At 44.1% G+C, this 21,921-nt stretch overlaps 1 protein-coding gene across 1 annotated transcript; it reads left to right on the plus strand.

The window, feature by feature from the left end:
• Positions 1–16,206: 16,206 nt before the first annotated feature.
• On the plus strand, positions 16,207–19,311 carry LOC308307066 (protein transport protein Sec24D-like; the record flags this gene model as incomplete). The annotated part of the gene is made up of 1 exon (XM_080752181.1): positions 16,207–19,311. The coding sequence occupies one exon, from the start codon at positions 16,207–16,209 to the stop codon at positions 19,309–19,311; it is 3,105 nt and encodes a 1,034-aa protein (XP_080608307.1).
• Positions 19,312–21,921: the final 2,610 nt, after the last annotated feature.

Raw genomic sequence — 21,921 nt, forward strand, 5'->3', positions numbered from 1 at the left:
ATGGGACGATACGCGATATTATCGTTTATCGCGATAAAAAACACACGATAATCGTATCGTGGAGATTTTATTTATTGGGATATCGTCCTCCGTCATGCACTGGGATCAATTAATTCACCTTTTGTTTGCTGAGCTGCATATCCACTTAAACCCTCTATAATTGGTAAAAGGTACTTATAATATACTGTGCATACTTGATGCGTCTTTTTTTCACTCTCTATCAAATTTCTCAGCCAAAAAATAGCATATCTACAAGCTCACAACGCGTCGCGACGCGACACGTTGTGAGCTTGTAGATCGGCTTTGTTTCCGCCCCAGGATGTTCCGCCCAAGGATAATGGATGTTGGGGATATTTTGATTATCGCGATAATATCGTAAATCACGATTTCTTTGGTCACAATTATCGTGATATGACATTTTCATATCGTCCCATCCCTAACACACACACACACACACACACACACACACACACACACACACACACACACACACACACACACACACACACACACACACACACACACCATAGCCAAGAAGATGATTAAGACAATTAATGTTGTCCTTTCCCGTTGGAGATATGTCTGACATCTGAAGGCTCTTGAGTGCATGTGTGTGTTCCTGGTGGGCCATATTTGGGGACAAAACTGTCATTACATGTGGCCTATATATCACAAAAAAATGGTTTCCCAAATTGGAATCTTACTGAATTGAATATGATTAGTGGTTGGGGTTTTGGGTAAGGAGTCATGGCATGTGTTTCTCAACCTGTGTGCGCGGTATGTGCGTGATGTGCATGTGAGCCACGACCAGGGGCGTCACAAGGGGGAGGAAAGTGGGACTGAGTTACTAGGGCCCAAGGTGGAGGGGCCTTCATCATTTTATACTTTTACTATTGAAAAATAGCAGATATACAAGCTCACAGCGCGGCACCGAGTGCCGCGCTGTGAGCGGGGGTCCTCGACATAAAAACATTTGAGCACCACTGACATAGAAACATAGGTTTTTCCAAAAAAGATTTGAAATATTCAAAGACTTGCACAAATTTTCACGATTTTTCAAAAAAATAGCAGATTTACAAGCTCGCAGCGCGGCACTCGGTGCCGCGCTGTGAGCTTGTAGATCTGCTATTCAATAGTTAAAAGGGATAAACACCCTCCCCCCTATGAAGAACATTCATGGGGGGCCCGCAGTGAATCCTTGTACCCAGGGCCCAGAATTTGGTGTGACGCCCCTGGCCCCACAACGTGTTCTGAAGAATGTGTATCAAAGTGTTTCTATGTACGGCTGTGGTTTCGCTACATAATGTGGAGTTACCCAAAAGTCCTGTCGTAATACTTCTTTGGTTATCCTCCCCGACACACACACACACACACACACACACACGTGTGCGCGCGCACGCACATATGCACACACCAGGGACGTGCTGGGCCCGTGATTCAGCCCGGGAAAAAGAGTTGGAGAGGCCCTCATTGCGCGCTATAGAGAGAGATCGCTCTCTATAGCCCTGCTACTACTCAAAGATTTGTGACAAAGTGACTGTAAGCCGGGTGGGCCAATAACTTTCATCGTTGTCGGGTGGAAACCTCGTATGTCCAAAACCGTTTGTTTTGTATTTATCATTTAACAAATGATTTAAACTAGTGAAAACAGCCGATCTACAAGCACACAACGCCTCGCTTTGCTTTGCGAAAAAAATATACAAATTTGAAACTTGGAGATACGAGGTTTCTGCCCGATAGTGACGATTTACTTTGTTGGCCGCCCAGCCCCCAAAATGGAACGACATTTTATTTGTATTTTTTCCTACTGGCCGGCCTGGACCGGCTGGGAATGAACCGGCCGTTCGGGAGTTGTCACGCTTTTCCCAATGGCCAGCACGTCCCTGGCACACACGCACACACACGCGTGTGTACAGCATGCACATACCCAGTGTTGGGGAAGTTACTTTGAAACTTGTACAGTTACAAGTAACTCACCATGGCAGTAGCTTGGTCAAATCAAAGTTCTACCCCTGGAGAAATGTAACTTTTAAAGCTTCAAGATACACTAGCCCTTACCCGTTCAAAGATATGAGCTCCGAAATGATGTGCAGTGTGTGGGTTATGGGATGTGCACTGTGCACACAGTATATGAGGGATGGAAAGTAACTTTAACTTTCCATCCCCCCCGTGTGTGTGTGTGTGTGTGTGTGTGTGTGTGGGTTTGTGTGTGATTGTGCATGGCCTGAACAACAGCGCCCCTCCCTTAACATGTGTGGTCACAAAAGGTACTGTAGGCTAAATAGATATAGATACACCATAAAAATGCTATTATACAGCATACGATTTGTGAAAGTGACAAACGGGCTTCACAGTTATGTCAGGTGTGTTCATATGCTGATGGTGATGCGATTTCAGATCAATTGCTCCAGCCACCGAGGAGAAACGCTGTTTCATACAGACAGACAGACACTCACTCACTCACTCAGACAGACATTCGCAAAATTATAGTATAGATAGAAAAAGTAACTTTAGTTACTTTTTCTTTCAGCGTTAAATTGAGAATGTACATTTGGTGTATGTGAAACAAAATATTAAAAAAAAGTCACAAAAATATGCCTCTCAACTGAGTTTCAAAGTTTTATTTCAAAAAGGTTGACATTTTTTTTAGTAAACATCTGTGTTTCTAAAATAAAGTTTAAAAAAAGAAAATAAAGTCTGTTGAGGACACTGATAATGAGTCATGACATTTGATTGTCAATCTTATCACATCACATCTCTATGCATATTAAAACTGTTACATTTGATCGTAACAGTAAAACTATACTTAACTTTACTGTAAAAATAAATTGGGCCTATGCCTCTCAACTGAGTTTTATACGAGTTACAGAAATATGAATGTAACTCGGTTACCAGCAAGTTACAGAAAAACTTAACTTAGTTACGTAACTCAGTTACATGTAATTTTACTTCCCCAACACTGCACATACCGAAATGCCATATCTCTTGTTACTCCAGCTGCTTTCATTCAAATTGTTTTGGAATATTCTCTATGATGTTCATTCTCTCTCTCTCTCTCTCTCTCTCTCTCTCTCTCTCTCTCTCTCTCTCTCTCTCTCTCTCTCTCTCTCTCTTTAGCTTCCACATTTTCTATAAAATCACATACCTCCTCATGTGAACCATAAGACACCTGACACAGGAGAAATGTGGTAAAGCTAAAGAGAACGTCTGTTGAATTCCAGCCTTGCATACATTTCTGGTTCAAGTCCCTTAGTCACTACCAGTTATGGACAAAGTACTCAATCCCAGTCAAAGTACAATATTACTTCAAGGGAAAGTTGCTCTGTCAAATGTGTACTACTGGAGTACTCTTTTCACTTTCTGCAATGAAAAACAAACGAGCAAATACATAAACAGTGGTACTGGGTAGCATATGGGCTGTTAGAGAATATAAATGCTCTGCTTTGTGGCCTCTTAGAAACAGTGTTGCTCCTTACAGCCAAATGCAACTTTTGCTATTTTTTTTATTTTTTTTCATCTTAATTTGCTTCGTTTGTTGAACATTTTTTTCTATGTCTGTATACTTTTCTGAAAATATATAAAAGTTATTTAAAAAAATAAAAAGTTCCACCACTAACCCATCTGAGAGAAATTAAGAGAATCGGATTTATAACACTATAGGAGAAAAGCCCCTTTGATGGAAGTTCAGGGGCGTCAATTGGGTATGGCAGGGGTATGCAGGTGCCATACCCATGTCCAGGCGGGGAAAATAAAAGTTACTTTTAAATATAAATCCATGAATGTCTCTTTGTCTATCTGTGCTGGTTATTATGTTGTTAAATTACAGTAAAATAACTACAAATGCAAAATTTTACAAAATGCTCACTTTAACAAGGTATTATAATTATATTCTCCACACTTGTATTCTCCCCATCTTGACAGAAGGTATATTCCCAGGTTCCGCAGGTCAGCTGCACAGGTGCAATGCATTATTGTTAATTGTGGCACGTTTACTACCATGACAAGTTTAGCTGCACTTGAACAACCGTTCCAGGCTGCCATATCCAGCCCAAGAAACCATAGAAACGGGGGAAAAATAAAATGTACTTAAAATAAATGTATCATGCCTGTTGCTAAGGTATGGCAACATGACTGGTCGCGCGCGTGCAAGACACGAGTCATGTTGCCATACCTTAGCTTTTTCTGAACTGACACCACTGGAAGAGTTCCATCCCGTGTCTAAAAATGGACAGGAATGGAACTTTTCAGTTTCATAACAGAACATGACATTTAGTTTAAGAATAGTGTGACACTGATTGGTCTTGAACCACACCGGCCACAGAATGTGGATGACATGCAACAGCTGTGCGTGCGTGCACATCACACGCACATGCATGCGTGCGTGCATGTGCGTGTGATGTGCCAGTCAACACATTGTCAAGATTTTAACAGGCAAACACTCATGCCAGGCAACAAGCCCAGGCATTGTGACAAGTTTTAGTGTGTGTGTGTGTGTGCGTGTGTGTGTTGTGCGTGCGTGCGTGCGTGCGCGCACACATGTATGCACGCGTCTGTGTGTGGCTGAATTAATGTCATGGGAGAGTCACCTTTGTCAAATTTCTTATGGGTTTAGGGGAATTTAGCTCAAATCATCCTCTTATGACTGGTACAGCCTGGAATCTCTGCTTGCGTTCCTCTTTGTCAATTGTTTGCCGCGAGCTGGAGAAAATCAGGTTAAAAAAGATGAAAATATTTCTGCACAATTAGATCTGTGCAGACTTCTATCAGCGCTTGATGAAAGACTCAATAAAATGAAGTATGCAAGGATGTTAACGTTTTGTGTGTGATCCGTTTTATTTTGCAGCGATTTTAATGCTCAGCCTGGTGAGCAGTATACGCAGGCTCTTTTCACTTTCTTCAATGAAAAGCAAACAAACAAATACATACTGGGTAGCATATGGGCTGTTAGAGCAATGGTTCTCAACCTGTGGGTCGGGAACCCCAGAGGGGTCCCCAAATTATTTTGGGGGGTCCCCAGATGTTTAGCCAAATGTTAGCATTGTTTTATCACTGAACAGTAAAGAGACCAACATGCAGTATACGTGTATACAGGGTATCTGAACATTTCTAAAGTGACAATTTAAGGACTTTAAAGACCGTTTTAGTACCTCTGGTCAAACATTGGTCAAATTGTCAAATATTAGAGGCAAAAATTTTGAAAATAGCAGATCTACATGCTCACAACGCCTCGCGTTGCGAGGCGCTGTGAGCATGTAGATCGGCTATTTTCACAATGCAATAGATTGAGTCAAACTAAATGTAATGCCAAATACAATTCCAAGTGCTTGTGCAGGGTGAGGGGTCCCCAGTACAAATAGGATTATTTTGGGTGTCGAAAAGCTGTGTGGCCCTTCAGTGTTGCTCCTTAGCCAAATTGTGGTTTGAACTGGCCATTAAAGGAATATTTCACCCAAATAAACAACTTTATTTATTTACCAGTAAGATGCCTGAGGGTGACAAGCAACGTCGCGCGATGTTTTGGCCATCTGGCCAGTGATGTATATCTGACCAGTTACCCATATATGGCCTTGTACCCATTTGCGATTTATGGAGATCCATGTACTGTGGAGACATGCTGTGAGACCCCAAACATGCTTACTCGGTTATTTGTTATGTGAAAGTCCTACAGTATGACGTTGGACAAAAGGAGGGGCATATAGCTACCCATCAATTGTCTTGTCCAAACTCTCCAGAACGTGAATGCAGCATCTTATGTTGAAAGAATTGCCCTCTCTGTGTAGAAATCCATGCTGTTATACGCAGGCTCGGTCTTGACCACTTTGTTTTCTTGCCACAGGAGATATAAGATGTTTAGAGATCCCTTTGGAGCAGTGGTTTTCAACCTCTGTCATATCAAGGATCATTATTTAGTTGGCATTAGAGCTACGGACCACCATTTGATGAGGTTTAGCCTCTCAGACCCAAATCTCTCAGTTATTGTTGGATAACAGTATCTCCACAATTCCATCAATGCTGTATTGATGTGGTTGAGAGATAACAGGCAAACGTTGATCAAAGTTACGATTCTTTTGTATAAACTTTATTTTTTACAATATAATTTATTGTTTTTTTCTTTTTTTCACAGATATTTCAACATTTGTTACATTACACTTTTTTTTTCATACAAAAGACAAAAACAAAGAAAACAATGACATGACAAAACAATACAAAACCACACTAAAAAAAACACCAACACCACCAACAACAACAACAGCACTACTCCCCCCTGTTCTGCCTTTAAATGTCCCAAGTTATAATCTTTAACATATTGAATGAAACGTCCCCATACCTCCTGAAACACATTTAAGAATATATGTGATTTTTTTCCAGAGGTAGACAAAGAGACACTTCTTTGAACCACTGAGAAATACTTGGTTTGCCCAGACTTTTCCATGATAATGCAATTATCCTTTTAGCTTGTAAAAGACAGATATCAATAAACATAATTTCACTCCATTTTAGTCTGTGTCCATCTGGACAGAGACCAAGCAGAAAGAATTTTGATTTTGGTACAATTTGAATTATTAAATTCTCTGAATTTCCTGCCCGACCTCCCTCCAAAACTCCACAATCTTGGCATAAACTTCTTAATTAAGTTGCTGTAGTAATTAAGTAATGTTTAACTATACTTTTACTCTTGAGAGTGTGAAACGAAATCAAATGGACCCGTAAAGTTCCATTTGGTTTAATTTTGCAATCTCCTCATTACAGATCTAACAAGGTTCCAGCATTTGGTCCCCTTAACTAACTATCCATCATTTAGCTGGGGACCACCTAGAACACCCTCAAGGGCCACTGGTTTAAAACCACTGATTTAGAGTGCCGACATGCTTGCTGAGCTCTCATAACACACCACTGGAAGAACGAGTATACCTGTGGCTAAAATTCCCACGTGCAGAACAGACCACTGACGTGCACCTGCCAACTGCCTTGCACCGCCCTATCATGGGAAAATGGAGGTTTTCTCTGTTCTTCAGCCCACGGGGTGGAATATTTCAGGTCAATAGCATCCCACAATTTGACATCAATCTGGTCACTTGGCCAAAACGACAGGCACTCAACATCCAGCACGTTGACGCCTGCAAGCACGTGCACATATAGACATCAGAAGTGCCCTTTCCGGACCATTAACGCAGTTTTCACTATGGTGAAAGAAATGCAAATGCCCTCTTTCCATGCCATACCTGAAGGCAGCATTCAAGATAATTGCCTTGTCCAAACTCTTCTGAACTTGAATGCAGAATCTTATGTTGAAAGAATTGCCCTCTCTGTGTATAAATCCATGCCGTTACGCCACATCTCCAGTATTGACTTGATTATGCTTAGTTCAGTGTGGTATCAAGCATTGAAATTGCCGACCTCCATTGCTATTTTCGACATTTTCACCAAAAGGCCCTTTTTGAAAGGTCAGCCCCTGCCTCTCTAAACATTCTCTGCACGTCCCTGGTCATAAATCTGGTCACTTGGCCAAACGACGGGCGCTCAACATCCAGCACGTCGACGCCTGGCTCAGTCTGCCATAAATTCCAATTCATGTGGGGGAAACGAGGCCATTTCAATAAATAAAAACGTGTTGTGTGTGCATGTGTGTGTGTCTGATGTACAATAGTTGTGTGTGCCGTCACTGCCGTGGGCAAATGTGTCCACCACGCACATCAATCAGTGTATAGTTTATTATGAGACGTTAACCAGACAGCTCTCCTCGCTGTGTGTCACTTGGGGTGCCAAACATAGCCAATCTTCAAGCTCATGCTGATGCATTGTGGATGTGATGCATTGTGACACTGCAGGCCATGATGGCGCCAGAGCAAATGAATAGGAGGGGGCCTTTTCACGAGGGGGACACCAAAAGGCAGGTGCACCAAAAAACATCAACTGCCCACTTCGAGGTTTCCATGACTGAAAAGTGCTTTGTAAACATAATATAGTTACATTTTAAACCACAGTCTGTTGTTGTGGAAAAAATAGAGCAGAAGAGAAAAATACAAAATAGCCCCGATCTAAAAGTGAATCAAAGAACACTAAACGGAGACCACTTCAAAACATGTTTTTGTGGACGCGCAAGTTGCACCGTAGTTAAGATAAGGCAGATGAGGACGGGGGTTTTCTCACCACTTTCTCTTTCTCGGTCATTTCTGCCACACAGACAAACAAAGGAGGAAGAAAGAAGCGGCATTAAGCTATTTAGGCCTCACATTTTTGAATGCTTTAACTATTGAAAAATAGCAGATCTACAAGCTCACAGCGCGGCACCGAGTAAAAATCATGAAGATTTGTGCAAATCTTTGAATATATCATTTGTTTTAAAGCGAACATTTATAACTCAAATATTTGCTTCTGAGGGGTCCCTGATACATAATATTTTGAGATGGGGGTCCATGGCCAAATACATATCATTTTGGGGGTCCTTCACATGAAAAGGTTTGAGCACCGCCGACAAAGAAACATATCCTTTTCAAAAAACCTTAGAAGGATTCAGAAGACACTTATAGAAACGGGGTCAAAATATTCAAAGAATTGCACAAATCTTCAAGATTTTTCAAAAATAGCAGATCTACAAGCTCGCAGCACTGTGGAGCTTGTATATCTGCTATTTTTCAATAGCTAAAGCATAAAATGATACACAATAATGTGTACCCGGTCTAAATAGCTTAAAAAGCCCTTCCTCTAAAGTTTAATCTTCCTGGTTATTTCTGCCCACACGTGTCTCATTGGTCAGCCTCGGGGCACCACACCACAAAATGAGCCATGGCTCAAAATGATATTTTTGCTGTGGTCTTGAGTAGCCCCATTTAGACTAAATTACTGCAGTGGATGGAGGGCAGCCCAGAGGGTTTGGCTGGGACAGGGGTCGGCAACCCACAATGTTGAAAGAGCCATATTGGACCAAAAAAACCCAAAACAAATCTGCCTGGAGCCGCAAAAAATTATAAAAGCCTTATATATCGTCGTTGTCGGGTGGAAACCTTGTACTATGTCCATAACTTCGTTTTGTATTTATCATTTAAAAAATGAACTAAACTAGTGAAAACAGCCGATCTACAAGCACACAACGCCTCGCACCGCGAGGCGTTGTGTGCTTGTAGATCTGCTGTTTTCACTACTTTTGTGCGTCAGTCTTGTATGATGAAGCAGGGCTTTACTTTGGGGGGGGAAAAAAACGTACAAATTTGAAACTTGGAGATACAAGGTTTCTGCCCGACAGTGACGATAAAAAAATCGTTAAAACAATTCCATTTTCATACATTTTTGAAAAAGCTCCAGGGAGCCACTAGGGTGGCGCTAAAGAGCCGCATGCGGCTCTAGAGCCGCGGGTTGCTGACCCCCGAGCCAGAGCAACATGAGGAGAATAGAGCTCCCTGCAGGGGTGTCGCACCTCATTCTGGGCCCTGGGCAGTGTTGGGGAAGTTACTTTGAAAGCGTAACTTGTACAGTTACAAGTAACTCACCATGGCAATAACTTGATCAAGTTAAAGTTATACCCCTGGAGAAATGTAACTTATAAAGTTTCAAGTTACATAGAAATAGTAACTGAGTTACTTCAAGTTACTTTTTTTCCAGTGTTAAATTGAGAATGTACATTTGGTGTACATGAAACAAAATAGAATATCCTACAAAAAAGTCACATGCCAAATAGGTTGACATTTTCTTTAGTAAACATGTGTTCCTAATATAAAGTTAAAAAAATAAGAAATTATGATTGGTTGAGGAGATTTGATCGTCAATCTTAACAAAACTTAAATGTAAAATTATAACTTCACTTGTAACTTCTTGTAACTTGTAACTTGAGCCCAATATAAATGTAACTCAGTTACCAGCAAGTTACAGCAAAATGTAACTTAGTTACATAACTCATGTAACTTTAACTTCCCCAACACTGGCCCTGGGTACAAGGATTCACTCACGTTTTGTGCTTTAACTATTGAAAAATAGCAGATAATATACAAGCTCACAGCTTGCTATTTTTGAAAAATCGTGAACATTTGCGCAAGTCTTTGAATATTTCAAATCCTTCAAAGGTTTTTTGAGAAAAAATATGTCAGTGGTGCTCAGACTTTTTCATGTGAAGGACCCCAAAGATTACGGTATACGGTATGTATTTGCCACGGACCCCCATCTCAAAATATTTAGTTCCAGGGACCCCCCGGAAGCAAAATTTTAGTTGACAAAATGTTTGCTTAAAAAATACATATATTCAAAGATTTAGACACATTTTCACGACTTTTCAAAAATGGCAGATCTAACAGGCGAGTGCCGCGCTGTGAGCTTGTAGATCTGCTATTTTTCAATAGCTAAAGTATAAAGGGTTAGGGTTATAATTCCAGGCCCCTCCACCTTGGGCCCTAGTAACTCAGTCCCACTCCCCCCCTTGTGACACCCCTGCTCCCTGCCCTCCCTCTTAAGGCCCACACACACCAAAATGACTTGTTAGGACTAACTGTGACCACGGCGATCATCAGATCGCCTTGCATTGCTTGATGTCCAGTGTGGTGGAAATTAACTCTTACTGAATACATTTACTCACAACATGAGCTTGTAGATTGCCCATTTTCGAACATTTTTCAGTACTTTTAACTTTGGTACTTTAAAGCTATACTGTGTAAGTTGCTCAACTGGTGGTCTGTAGCAGTATAGCAAACCGCGGTCGCGTTTGCTTTTTTCGTCCGTTTTTCGCTCGCGGACCGGGCTGTCAGACCACCGCGTCCGCCTCGCCTCACCGAGACGCTTTCAATGAGGTCTCCCGTGTCCTTCTACGAGCAGCGGTTGGGGAGTTACATGCTAGACTCCTCCAGTGTAAACACTGCAGTGTAGGCCTACTTCCTGAAGGCGTGTTTCCTAAACCCACCAGAGAGCCCGGCAGTGTATGTTCTGCGCTGTGATTGGCCGGCAGTGTATAACCCTCGCTGTGATTGGCCGGTAGTGTGATGACGCAATTTTTCCGCGAAAACCGGTCCCGGGCAGGGATCATATAAAGAGAAGGCTTTAGAAGCTGAAAATAACGGAGTGGGGGTTCTAAAACTTTAGCGATTTAACAGCTAGGACCATTTTAAGATTTGTTTTATAAAAAAAGTTACATGGTATAACTTTAAGTATATTTTTTATGCTGGCCCTGACGGCCGGCATAGCGGCGCGTCGCGGGTTCGAGTCCCGATCCCGACAACCTTCTCTCTCCCCATTTCCTGTAAGTCTACTGTATACATATCAGTAAAGGTATTTTATTGCGGATAGTTTTGTACTTTTACTCAAGTTACATTTTGAACACAGGCCTTTTACTTGTATGAGAGTATTTTTTATGTTGTGGTATTGCTCAAATATCTGAGTACTTCTTCCACCACTAGCCATCTCTTACTTCTAAATGTTGCTCCAAACACATGCACCGCACAGCCACAGACTACAGCAGTGTTTCTCAACCACTGTGCCTGGGGACCTTTGGTGTGCCCCTGAGAAGGGTCAAGTGTGTCCCTTAAAACTGCTTGAAAGCCAGTTTTGTATTTATTTATCATTTTAAAAATGATTTAAACTAGTGAAAACAGCCGATCTACAAGCACACAACGCCTCGCGGTGCGAGGCGTTGTGTGGTTGTAGATCTGCTGTTTTCACTACTGTCGTGCGACAGCCTTGGCCCTTGATGAAGCAGGGCTTTACTTTGCGAAGAAACGTACACATTTGAAACTTGGAGATACGAGGTTTCTTCCCGACAGTGACGATATTTACACCCCCGTATTATGTTGGTGTGCCCATGGATTCTTGGGACATGAAAAGTGTGCCCATGCAGAAAAAAGGTTGAGAAACACTGGACTACAGTACCAGAGGCCGCACACCTGTTGACCTTGATCGGCCGACCTCGGGTATGTATCGGTAGAGGTGGCGAAGGTCGAAGCAGCAGTGAACTTCAGTTCTCCCCAAAATGCTGCAAAAAAAAGAAAAGAAAAAAGAAAACAGCTAGGGCCAGTTTTTCTCAAGTGCTCAGTTCTCTGAAAAAGAGAAGGGACCAATTCTGTCAATTGCACAGTTCTCCGGTTACCCTGCACACATGGACGGGGGGTGGACATGGGCCAAAGGGGCCAGTGCCCAGAGCCCTTGAGGGTCCTGCATGGGCCACGAAAATAGCTGGGTATTATTTGGTCAATGAATTAAATATCCATTTCACCCTTAAATTACAGTACACGGGCCAGGTAAAAGGGCCAGATGTTTTTGTATGTTTAGCCCACTGTCTAGAAGTCTTAATTTAGTCATATGACATTTTCTTGACCCTCCTAAAAGCCAGAAATCAACTTTTAAAGTTGCTGAGTTTTAATGCAGTTGAATGGGTGGATTGATTTGACATATCTTGCATAAAAATAAATATAAGCTAGCTTGTTTTAAGAGTGGAATTCAGATGTCCATGACTTCCTCTTGGTGACATGAATATTCACTATAGAAGCAATCATTTGTAGGTGAAGCTTATGATGAAGTTTGAGCTACAATATTTGAGAACTCTTGAAATTATTCAAACTAGCCCTTACCCGTTCAAAGATATGAGCTCCAAAATGATGTGCAGTGTGTGGGTTATGGGATGTGCACTGTGCATACAGTATATGAGGGTTGGAAAGTAACTTTAACTGGTGCTTGCATGATAATATGTAGGAGCATCAATGTAAGAAATACCCGTTTCGTTTAATGGCTAACCCCCCCCCCCCCCCCCCCCCCCCCCCGCCCGCCCGCCCGCCCGCCTGCCCGCCTGCACACACACACACACTCCCCCCCCCCCCCCCCCGTGTGTGTGTGTGTGTGTGTGTGTGTGGGTTTGTGTGTGATTGTGCATGGGCTGAACAACAGCGCCCCTCCCTTAACATGTGTGGTCACAAAAGGTACTGTAGGCTAAATAGATATAGATACACCATAAACATGCTATTATACAGCATACGATTTGTGAAAGTGACAAACGGGCTTCACAGTTATGTCAGGTGTGTTCATATGCTGATGGTGATGCGATTTCAGATCAATTGCTCCAGCCACCGAGGAGAAACGCTGTTTCATACAGACAGACACTCACTCACTCACTCAGACATTCGCAAAATTATAGTATAGATGTTGTTGTTTTGATGCACTCAAGAAATACGCAGGAGCAGGGACGTGCAGAGAATGTTAGAGAGGCAGGGGCTGGAATTTCCAAAATGGCCTTTTGGTGGAAGCACCAAAAATAGCAGACATCCAAGCTCAAAACGTGTCACGCTTCGACGCGTTGTGATCTTGAGGGTCGGCTATTTTCGGTGTGTGAAACCACACTGAACTAAGCAGTCAATACTGGAGATGTGGCGTAATGGCATGACTTTCTACACAGAGGGCAATTCTTTCAACATAAGATTCTGCATTCAAGTTCAGGAGAGTTTGGACAAGGCAATTCTATTGAATGCTGCCTTCAGGTATGGCATGGAAAGAGGGCATTTGCATATCTTTCACCATATTAAAAAAATCAAACCTTGGTTCGAAGTGAAGCGGTGAACTTTTATTCTATGTGTTCTAGAGTTATGAACTCTGTGATCTATACATTCTTTATATTCTGAATGAATTAATGATTTTATCTGGAGAGCCGAATTGTCATGTGAAGCTTGACCAATCCTCAAAGTATCCAATCATCAGACCGGGACGGACACTACACACATACGTACGGACGGACGTACGTACGTACGTACCGGTACGTACGTACGGACGGACGGACGTACGAACGTACGTACGTACGTACGGACGGACGGACGGACGGACGGACGGACGGACGGACGGACGGGACAGATAAAACCTGTTCATTCTGAACTGAAATGGCCATATATGGACATGGGACACACATTTTGCTTTTTGAAAAAGCCTATTCATTCTGGACTGATATTCTGGACATACGGGACAGAAAAAACCTGTTCATTCTGGACTGGAGTGACCATATATGGACATGAGGTGACATACATTTTGTTTTTGAAAAAACCTGTTCATTCTGGACTGAAATGACCATATATGGGCGTGGAACACACAAAGCCACTCATTGGAAGCGGTTTTCACCGCTTCAAAAATTACATTTATGGTCTGGAAAGGGCAGTTTTTACAGACAGATAAAAGGGGCTCAATCCCCCTTTGATGTCTATGTGTGCACGTGGACGAAGGAGGGCTCGTCTGCATGAGGACGACCTATAGAGAACGTAAAATATGAATGACTTGAAGTCAATTAGCTGAACATGCAGACACACCAATATGATCCTGTATATATAACGTTGTATTGTAGTTTGTAAACAGTGAACAGAATTGAAGCTTGACTTGCAAATCAAACTACTATGGCGATATCGGTGTGCATACGCACAATCTTCCTCAAATTGTTCAGCCCTAGTTCTTGGCTAATGTGAGTCGCAAAGATCAAGTATTGGTTATCATCTCTGTCGGGTGGTCAAAATGCGTGGCTCTGCACAGCGCTTATTTGAGCATGTGGATTTACTATTTTATGCTTTTGTGTGACGTTGTGGTAAGTAGGGCATTTATGAAAAAGCACAGAGATTTCAATTCAAAGTCATGTTCCCAATCCTGTGTAACAGACAGCGGGGGTTTTGCTGCAGATTAACTACATGTTTTCCATGAGACGTCGGGTCCACCCTCACTCCTGTTGCTCCTATTTATTTATAATGCACTGTGTTTAAATATAGCCACACACAAGGCAGAGAACTGGCAATTGTGGCCGTAAAAGTGGCTTTTTATAGAAGTTTCTTTTTTTTTCTCCAAACAGAAGAGGGAGGCACTGGGGTCAGATGTATTATTTAGTAAGCTGAATGGATCTAGCAGAGACTTGAGTGTGGGTTGAAAGCTGTGCTGAAACTAAAGCACATGCCAGGCAGCATACATGACAGCAGGCCCTGTAGGTAGCAGTGGCTCTCAACCTTTTTATGCCAAGGACCCCCAAATTGAGATGTATTTTGGCCGCGAACCCCCATATCTGAAAATGTTTTGTGCCAGGGACCCCCAGAAGAAAAGATTTGTGTTTAAAAAAATACAAATTTGAATAGCCAATTATAAATAAATAGCCAATTATAAATCTATAAAGTGCCTAAAATGATGGTGATGCTATGTTAAGTTTTACTACTTTTCCTATTTCTTCATACAAGAGTGTTGCGCAAAGGTGCGACGTAACGCGCTGTGAGCTTGTAGAACGGCTATTTTCAAATAGCCAAAGTATATACAGTACACATACTACACAAGCACAGTAAGGCTGAAGTGGTTCATGTATGTTTTGTAACTAAATCTACATGTAACTAAAGTTTTCAAATAATTATAGTGGAGTAAAAGTACAATATGTCCCTCTGAGATGTAGTGGAGCACAAGTATTACTGTACATACACTGTGACTGTACATGTACTTTTATGCCTTGAATATTAAACCCATATCTGGGAATGCCCATATATGGACATATTGTGTAATTTTAACCAGTGTGGTTGCTGCGACACAAGTCACACTTGCAAATGAATTATGTCCTTGTCCCTTTTATGGCCATATATGGAGATCCCTTTCCCGATGTCATCTTCTGTGCCAGATGCCAAAATGGCTCCAAGGTAGCTGTGCCGAGATTTTGTATGTTTTTCTTTACTATGCAATGAAAAAAAATGATTTTTTTTAAATAATTTTTCCCCCCACAGAAACAGACACAGTTGTTGTGATTCAGTGGCAAAAAGAATTTTGTCAATCGGACAAATGGTTCCAGAGATAGAGCTGTTTGAATGAAAAAAAGTGTCCATCCACAGAATGGACACACATGAACACACATTTTCTCAATCAGCTAAACGAGGGAGCGAACACACAAACAGAGAAAAGCATCTCTCTGATCTCAGGTCATTTTGACATCTTTAAAAAAAAAAAAAAAAAAAAAAAAAAAAAAGTTCTATGTAAAAAACACAAAAACCGTCATAATCCGTCATTGGCACACAGGGCTATTGGAAAAAACCGTCATAAGCCGTCATTGGCACAGAATGAGTTAAGCGCATATCTGGGAATGCCCATATTTGGCAATGCCCATATATGGGTATGTTCTGACATCACATAGTTGACTGAAACGCTCTGACGTCACTGTGACTCATACTCATCAGAAGGGTATAAATTAGCGATGACATGGGATACCTTTTCTACATCTGACCTCACAGTCATGATCCCACCAGAATGAGTCGACCGGGTTATGTCGCAACACCCCCTTACTCCCAGGCCCAGCCTGGGATGGCGGGCTATCCTGACAACTTTGGATCACGTCCCACTCAGCAGATGTACAGTCACTATGGGGGACCACCGCAGGCATTCTCTGCTCCCCTGCCAACAGGTATGATGAATCCTCATGTGTCCTCTGCTCCTGGCATGATGCCTCCACCAGCTGTGTCTAGTCCTTACAGCCAGCAGAATGGAGCTCATCCACAACGGTACCCTCCCCCTCCAGCTGGACCTTCTGCCTTTGGACAACCTCCTCATTCCCAATATAACAATATGGCTTCACAGGCCCCGCCTCCTGCACAGCAGCTCAGCAATCAGATGGGTGCTATGAACTTGGGCAGCTACGCACCACGGCCCATGCAAAGCCCTCCTTCTCCAGTTGGCTCTGTGGCCCAACCACCTCTGCAGACACCCCCTGGCCCCGCCATGGGCCAGCCACCAATGCCTCCAGGACCTCAGACACCCCGGATGTCACCCCAGATGACCCCACCACAGATGCCCCGAACAGGCATGGGTATGGCAGGCCCCCCAATGGGAGGCATGGGCAGACCCTTCCCCGGACCACCTCCACCGGGCACCGGGGGCTTCCAGCAGCCTGGCCCAGGACCTGCCACTACCCCTGGGTACCCTCAACAGCCAGGTCAGTTTGGGGGCCAGATGGCGGGGCCTCAGCCTGGCTTCCCTGGGGGCTTCCCTGGAGCAGGAGCCCAAATGGCTGGCCCTCCTCCGAAGAAACTGGACCCCGACCATTTCCCCAGCACCACGCAAGTCATTGAGGATGACCAAGCCAGGCAAGGGAGGCAGCTTTACACCACAAACCTCAGAGGCCAGATTCCCCCTCTGGTCACCACCGACTACACAGTACAGGACCAAGGCAATGCCAGTCCCAGGTTTATCCGCTGTACCACTTACTCCTTCCCCTGCACCTCTGACCTGGCTAAACAGTGCCAAGTGCCGTTGGCCGCCATCATCAAACCTTTTGCCACTGTGCCAAAGAATGAGACTCCTCTATATGTGGTGAACCATGGTGAAACAGGCCCCATACGCTGCAACCGCTGCAAGGCCTACATGTGCCCCTACATGCAGTTCATCGACGGCGGCCGGCGCTACCAGTGTGGCTTCTGCAACTGCATCAGCGAAGTGCCACCGACCTATTTACAACATCTGGACCACATGGGCCGCAGGGTGGACCTGCACGAGAGGCCCGAGCTCTCCCTGGGTTCCTACGAGTTTACAGCTACCCTGCAATACTGCAAGAACAAGAAGCCTCCCAATCCTCCTGCGTACATCTTCATGATCGACGTGTCTTACAGCAACATAAAGAGTGGTCTGGTCAGACTAGTGTGTGACGAGCTGAAGGGACTGCTCGACAACCTGCCCAGAGAGGAGGGCGCAGAGAGCTCAGCGGTCAAGGTGGGCTTCGTCACCTACAACAAGATCCTGCACTTCTACAACGTGAAGAGCACCCTGGCCCAGCCCCAGATGCTGCTGGTCTCAGACACAGCTGACATGTTTGTCCCGCTACTCGATGGCTTCCTGGTCAACTATCAGGACTCCAAGGCAGTCATCTACAGCCTTCTGGACCAGATCCCTGACATGTTTGCAGAAACCAACGAGAGCGAGACGGTCTTTGCCCCTGTTATCCAGGCTGGCTTGGAGGCGCTTAAGGCAGCAGAATGCAGCGGCAAGCTCTTTGTTTTCCACTCCTCTATTCCCACAGCTGCCTCTCCTGGGAAGCTAAAGAACAGGGATGACCAAAATCTGGTCAACACCGAGAAAGAGAAGACTCTGTTCCAGCCTCTGAAAGGTGTGTATGAACAGCTGTCCATGGACTGTGTGGCCCAAGGCTGCTGCGTGGACCTCTTTATCTTTCCTAGCCAGTACGCAGACCTGGCCACCATGGGTGATGTGTCCTCACACACTGGAGGCTCTGTCTACAAGTACAATAACTTTCGGGTGGAGACAGATGGGGAGCATTTCCTGAGAGACCTGAGGAAGGACTTGGAGAAGAACATCGGATTTGATGCCCTCATGCGTGTTCGCACCAGCATGGGCTTCAGGGCCACTGACTTCTTTGGAGCCATCCATATGAACAACACCACAGACGTGGAGATGGCAGCCGTGGACTGTGACAAGGCCGTGACCGTGGAGTTCAAGCACGACGACACTCTCAGCGAGGAGGCCGGAGCTCGTATGCAGTGTGCCTTGCTGTACACCTCCATCAGCGGCCAGCGGCGTCTCCGGATCCACAACCTCAGTCTGAACTGCAGCTCCCGGCTGACGGAGCTCTACAACAGCTGCGAAACAGACTCCCTCATTAACTTCTTTGCCAAATCAGCCTACCGCAACATCCTACACCAGCCAATAAAGAAGGTGAGAGAGAGCCTGGTCAACCAGACGACCTGCATGCTGGCCTGTTACAGGAATAGCTGTGCCAGCCCCTCCGCTGCCAGCCAGTTGCTCCTGCCTGGCGCATTGAAGGTGTTCCTGGTCTATGTGAACAGTCTGATGAAGACATCTCCACTAGTGGGCAGCACAGAGCTGTCTACAGACGACAGAGCCCTGCAGAGGCTAGCTGTCATGGGCATGGGGGTAGAAGACACACAGCTGCTGCTCTATCCACGCCTTATACCACTGCACACCATGGAGGTGGACGGCGAGGCGGTGCCTGCTCCTCTGCGCTGCTCGGAGGAGAGGCTGGCCGACACTGGCATGTTCCTGCTGGAGAACGGCCACTCCATGTTCCTCTGGCTGGGCCAGGGCTGCCCACCGGACCTCATCCGGGACATCTTCAACCTGCCCTCCCTCGCCCACATGCAAGAGCACATGCAGAGCGCGCTGCCAGAGATGGATAACCCACGGTCTAGGAAGCTCCACTCCATTATCAGCGGTCTGCTTCAAAAGAGGCCGAACTCCATGAAGCTCCGGATAGTGAGGCAGAAGGACAAGGCTGAGATGCTGTTCCGACAGTGCCTGGTGGAGGACAAGGATCTGCATGGCGGAGCCTCCTACTGGGACTTCCTCTGCTACGTGCACCGGGAGATCAGGCAGCTCCTCACTTAACTCCCACTGGTGACAGTGACTGACAAACCCTTGATATCCATACATGGAGATGACTGGATCATCACCTAGATCTCCATATATGGAGCTGACCTCTACATCTGATTCCCAGATGATGCCCTGTTAGGGCAACCACACTAATATAATCCCTTTTATGCCCATGAAAGGGGACAAGGACTGAGAGACAGATACTGTCACGCACAGACGCATGTCTGGTGTCTCACAACACACGGTTGGTTCTACAGACAGGGATCTCCATATATGGGCATAAAAGGGAATGTGCAGTATGTATGATGTCAGACGTCATAAGACTTTCACATAACGAGTAACGGAATAAGCATGTCTGGGGTCTCACAGCACACAGGGCTGTGAGACCTCCCCTGCCGTTACTGTACTTGCACAATGTACAGTTGTACGAAACATTTTTTATTTATTTTTTGTAGAACCGCCGATCCAACCAATATGCCCATATATCTCTATATATATGGATCTCCATGTATGGTTATCTGGTCCGATATACGTATATAATAAAGGATAAAATAAAAGTCCATAGAGAAACCGATATTAGAGCACGAAGGGTTCCCAAAGGGTTCCCAGTTCGAATCCGGGCTCCCCCTGAGTTAATGTCGAAGGGTCCATGGGCAAGACTCTGAACCCCTAATTGCTCCCGGTGAGTAGGTTGGTGTCTTGCATGCTTTCCTCCAACACCGGTGTATGAATGTGTGCGTGAATGGGTGAATGTAATGCACGATCTCTGTAAAACGCTTTGGATAAAAGCGCTATATAAATGCACCATTTACCATTTTATATATATATATATATATATATATATATATATATATATATATATATATTAGAAACTTTAAGTTGTAAATTCACACAACAGTATGTAACATACTGTTATACATACTGAGGTGCAGTAACTGCACCCTTAAACCCCCCCCCCCCCCCCCCCCTCTCTCTCTCTCTCTCTCTCTCTCTCTCTCTCTCTCTCTCTCTCTCTCTCTCTCTCTCTCTCTCTCTCTGCAGTCAGTCAGTGTGTCCATTAGTGGTAAATACAGTGATTATGTCCCAGCATTACAGGGTAGATGGAGGTTTTGGGTTGAGCCTATGCAGCCCACTCAGACTAAGTATAGAAAGCAATTGCTTTTGGGTCTGCCTCTGATCAAGGTTCAACGTTTCAAGGTTTCTTTATTGTTTGATCATCACAGGAGAGCCCAGGGTTTCATTTGATTTCATTCATTCATTCATTCATTCATTCATTCATTCACTCATTCATTCTTCATTCATGCATGCTTTCATTCTGAAGGAAGAAAGGAAGGATGTTTAGCGCAGTGGTTCTCAAAATTCACCTGTCAAGGACCCCAAATGAACCACTTTAACCATTATTTTATGCTTTAACTATTAAACTAGACCAGGTCAACCTGGTTGTGCCAGACCCCCTGTCTGTCATCATCATTTATGACATCATGCCTTTTGTAGGCATGTCATCATCATGTCATCATCATATATACCCTTTATATAGAAAACCCGGACAGACCGACATTTGCTTATGTAGGCCTACCCATTTCATGGGTCTGGCAAAAATAGCAGATATACAAGCTCACAGTGCGGCACCGAGTGCCGCGCTGCGAGCTTGTAGATCTGCTATTTTTGAAAAATCTCGATTTTCTAAATCTTTTTAAAAGCAAACATTTGTAACTCAAATATTTGCATCTGAACAACATATTTTGAGATGTGTGTCCGCGGCCAAATAAATGTAATTTTTGGGGGTCCTTGACATGAAAAGGTTTGAGAAGCACTGATTTAGAAGAAGGATTTAGAAGACATTTATAGAATCGGGTCAAAAATAGCAGATCTACAAGCTCGCAGTGCCAGCACAAATAAACGATTTAGCATAAAATCCCACTGCTTGCGGTCGGAGCTGCGTTGGACTCGAGATGAAAAGAATAGATAAAATAAAATGTACTGATCATTCTGGGATATCAGATTACATCAGATTAACGTAAAATAAAACGGCTAGTACAGAATTCTCCTTTTATATGTATTATTCTGTCCCCCGTTTCTACCCCTGTCTGAAAACATTTTGTGCCAGGGCCACCCATAAAGATTTGTCTTGCTACAATATTTTAAAGATATTCCACATTTTCTCAAGATCTTCGTAAATTGCGGACCTACAGGCTGACAACATGATCTTGTACCTTGTGAGCAGGTAGATCAACATTTCTAAATCGCCAAATGTATTGTTATAAAGCTTCTGACTTTGATGCTAGATGAACTTGTAATTGTGCTAGCTATAGGGACATCCTGGAACCCCCTCAAGGACCCCTTGTGGTCCCTGGACCCCACTTTGAGAGCCGCTGGTGTAGGCTACATGTGCCGCACACATTGGAGGTACACAGTCAGCCCCTGCAGCTGCACGCACGCACATGCAAAGAAGGTATTCATATATAAGCGTCCACGTGTTCAATCACACAAAGTTCGGTTTAAAAGGAGTTTTGTCCCCTCAGCCATTGCTGCATTTAACAATCTGCTAAACAATCGCCCCCGTTACCCCGTCGCTAAGAGTTTTTTTTTTCTGTGTACAGTGGGGTACTGTCTGATGATTTGTCT

Source organism: Nannobrachium achirus (genome assembly GCF_963921795.1).
Source record: "Nannobrachium achirus genome assembly, chromosome: 21".
NCBI classification, from domain to species: domain Eukaryota; kingdom Metazoa; phylum Chordata; class Actinopteri; order Myctophiformes; family Myctophidae; genus Nannobrachium; species Nannobrachium achirus.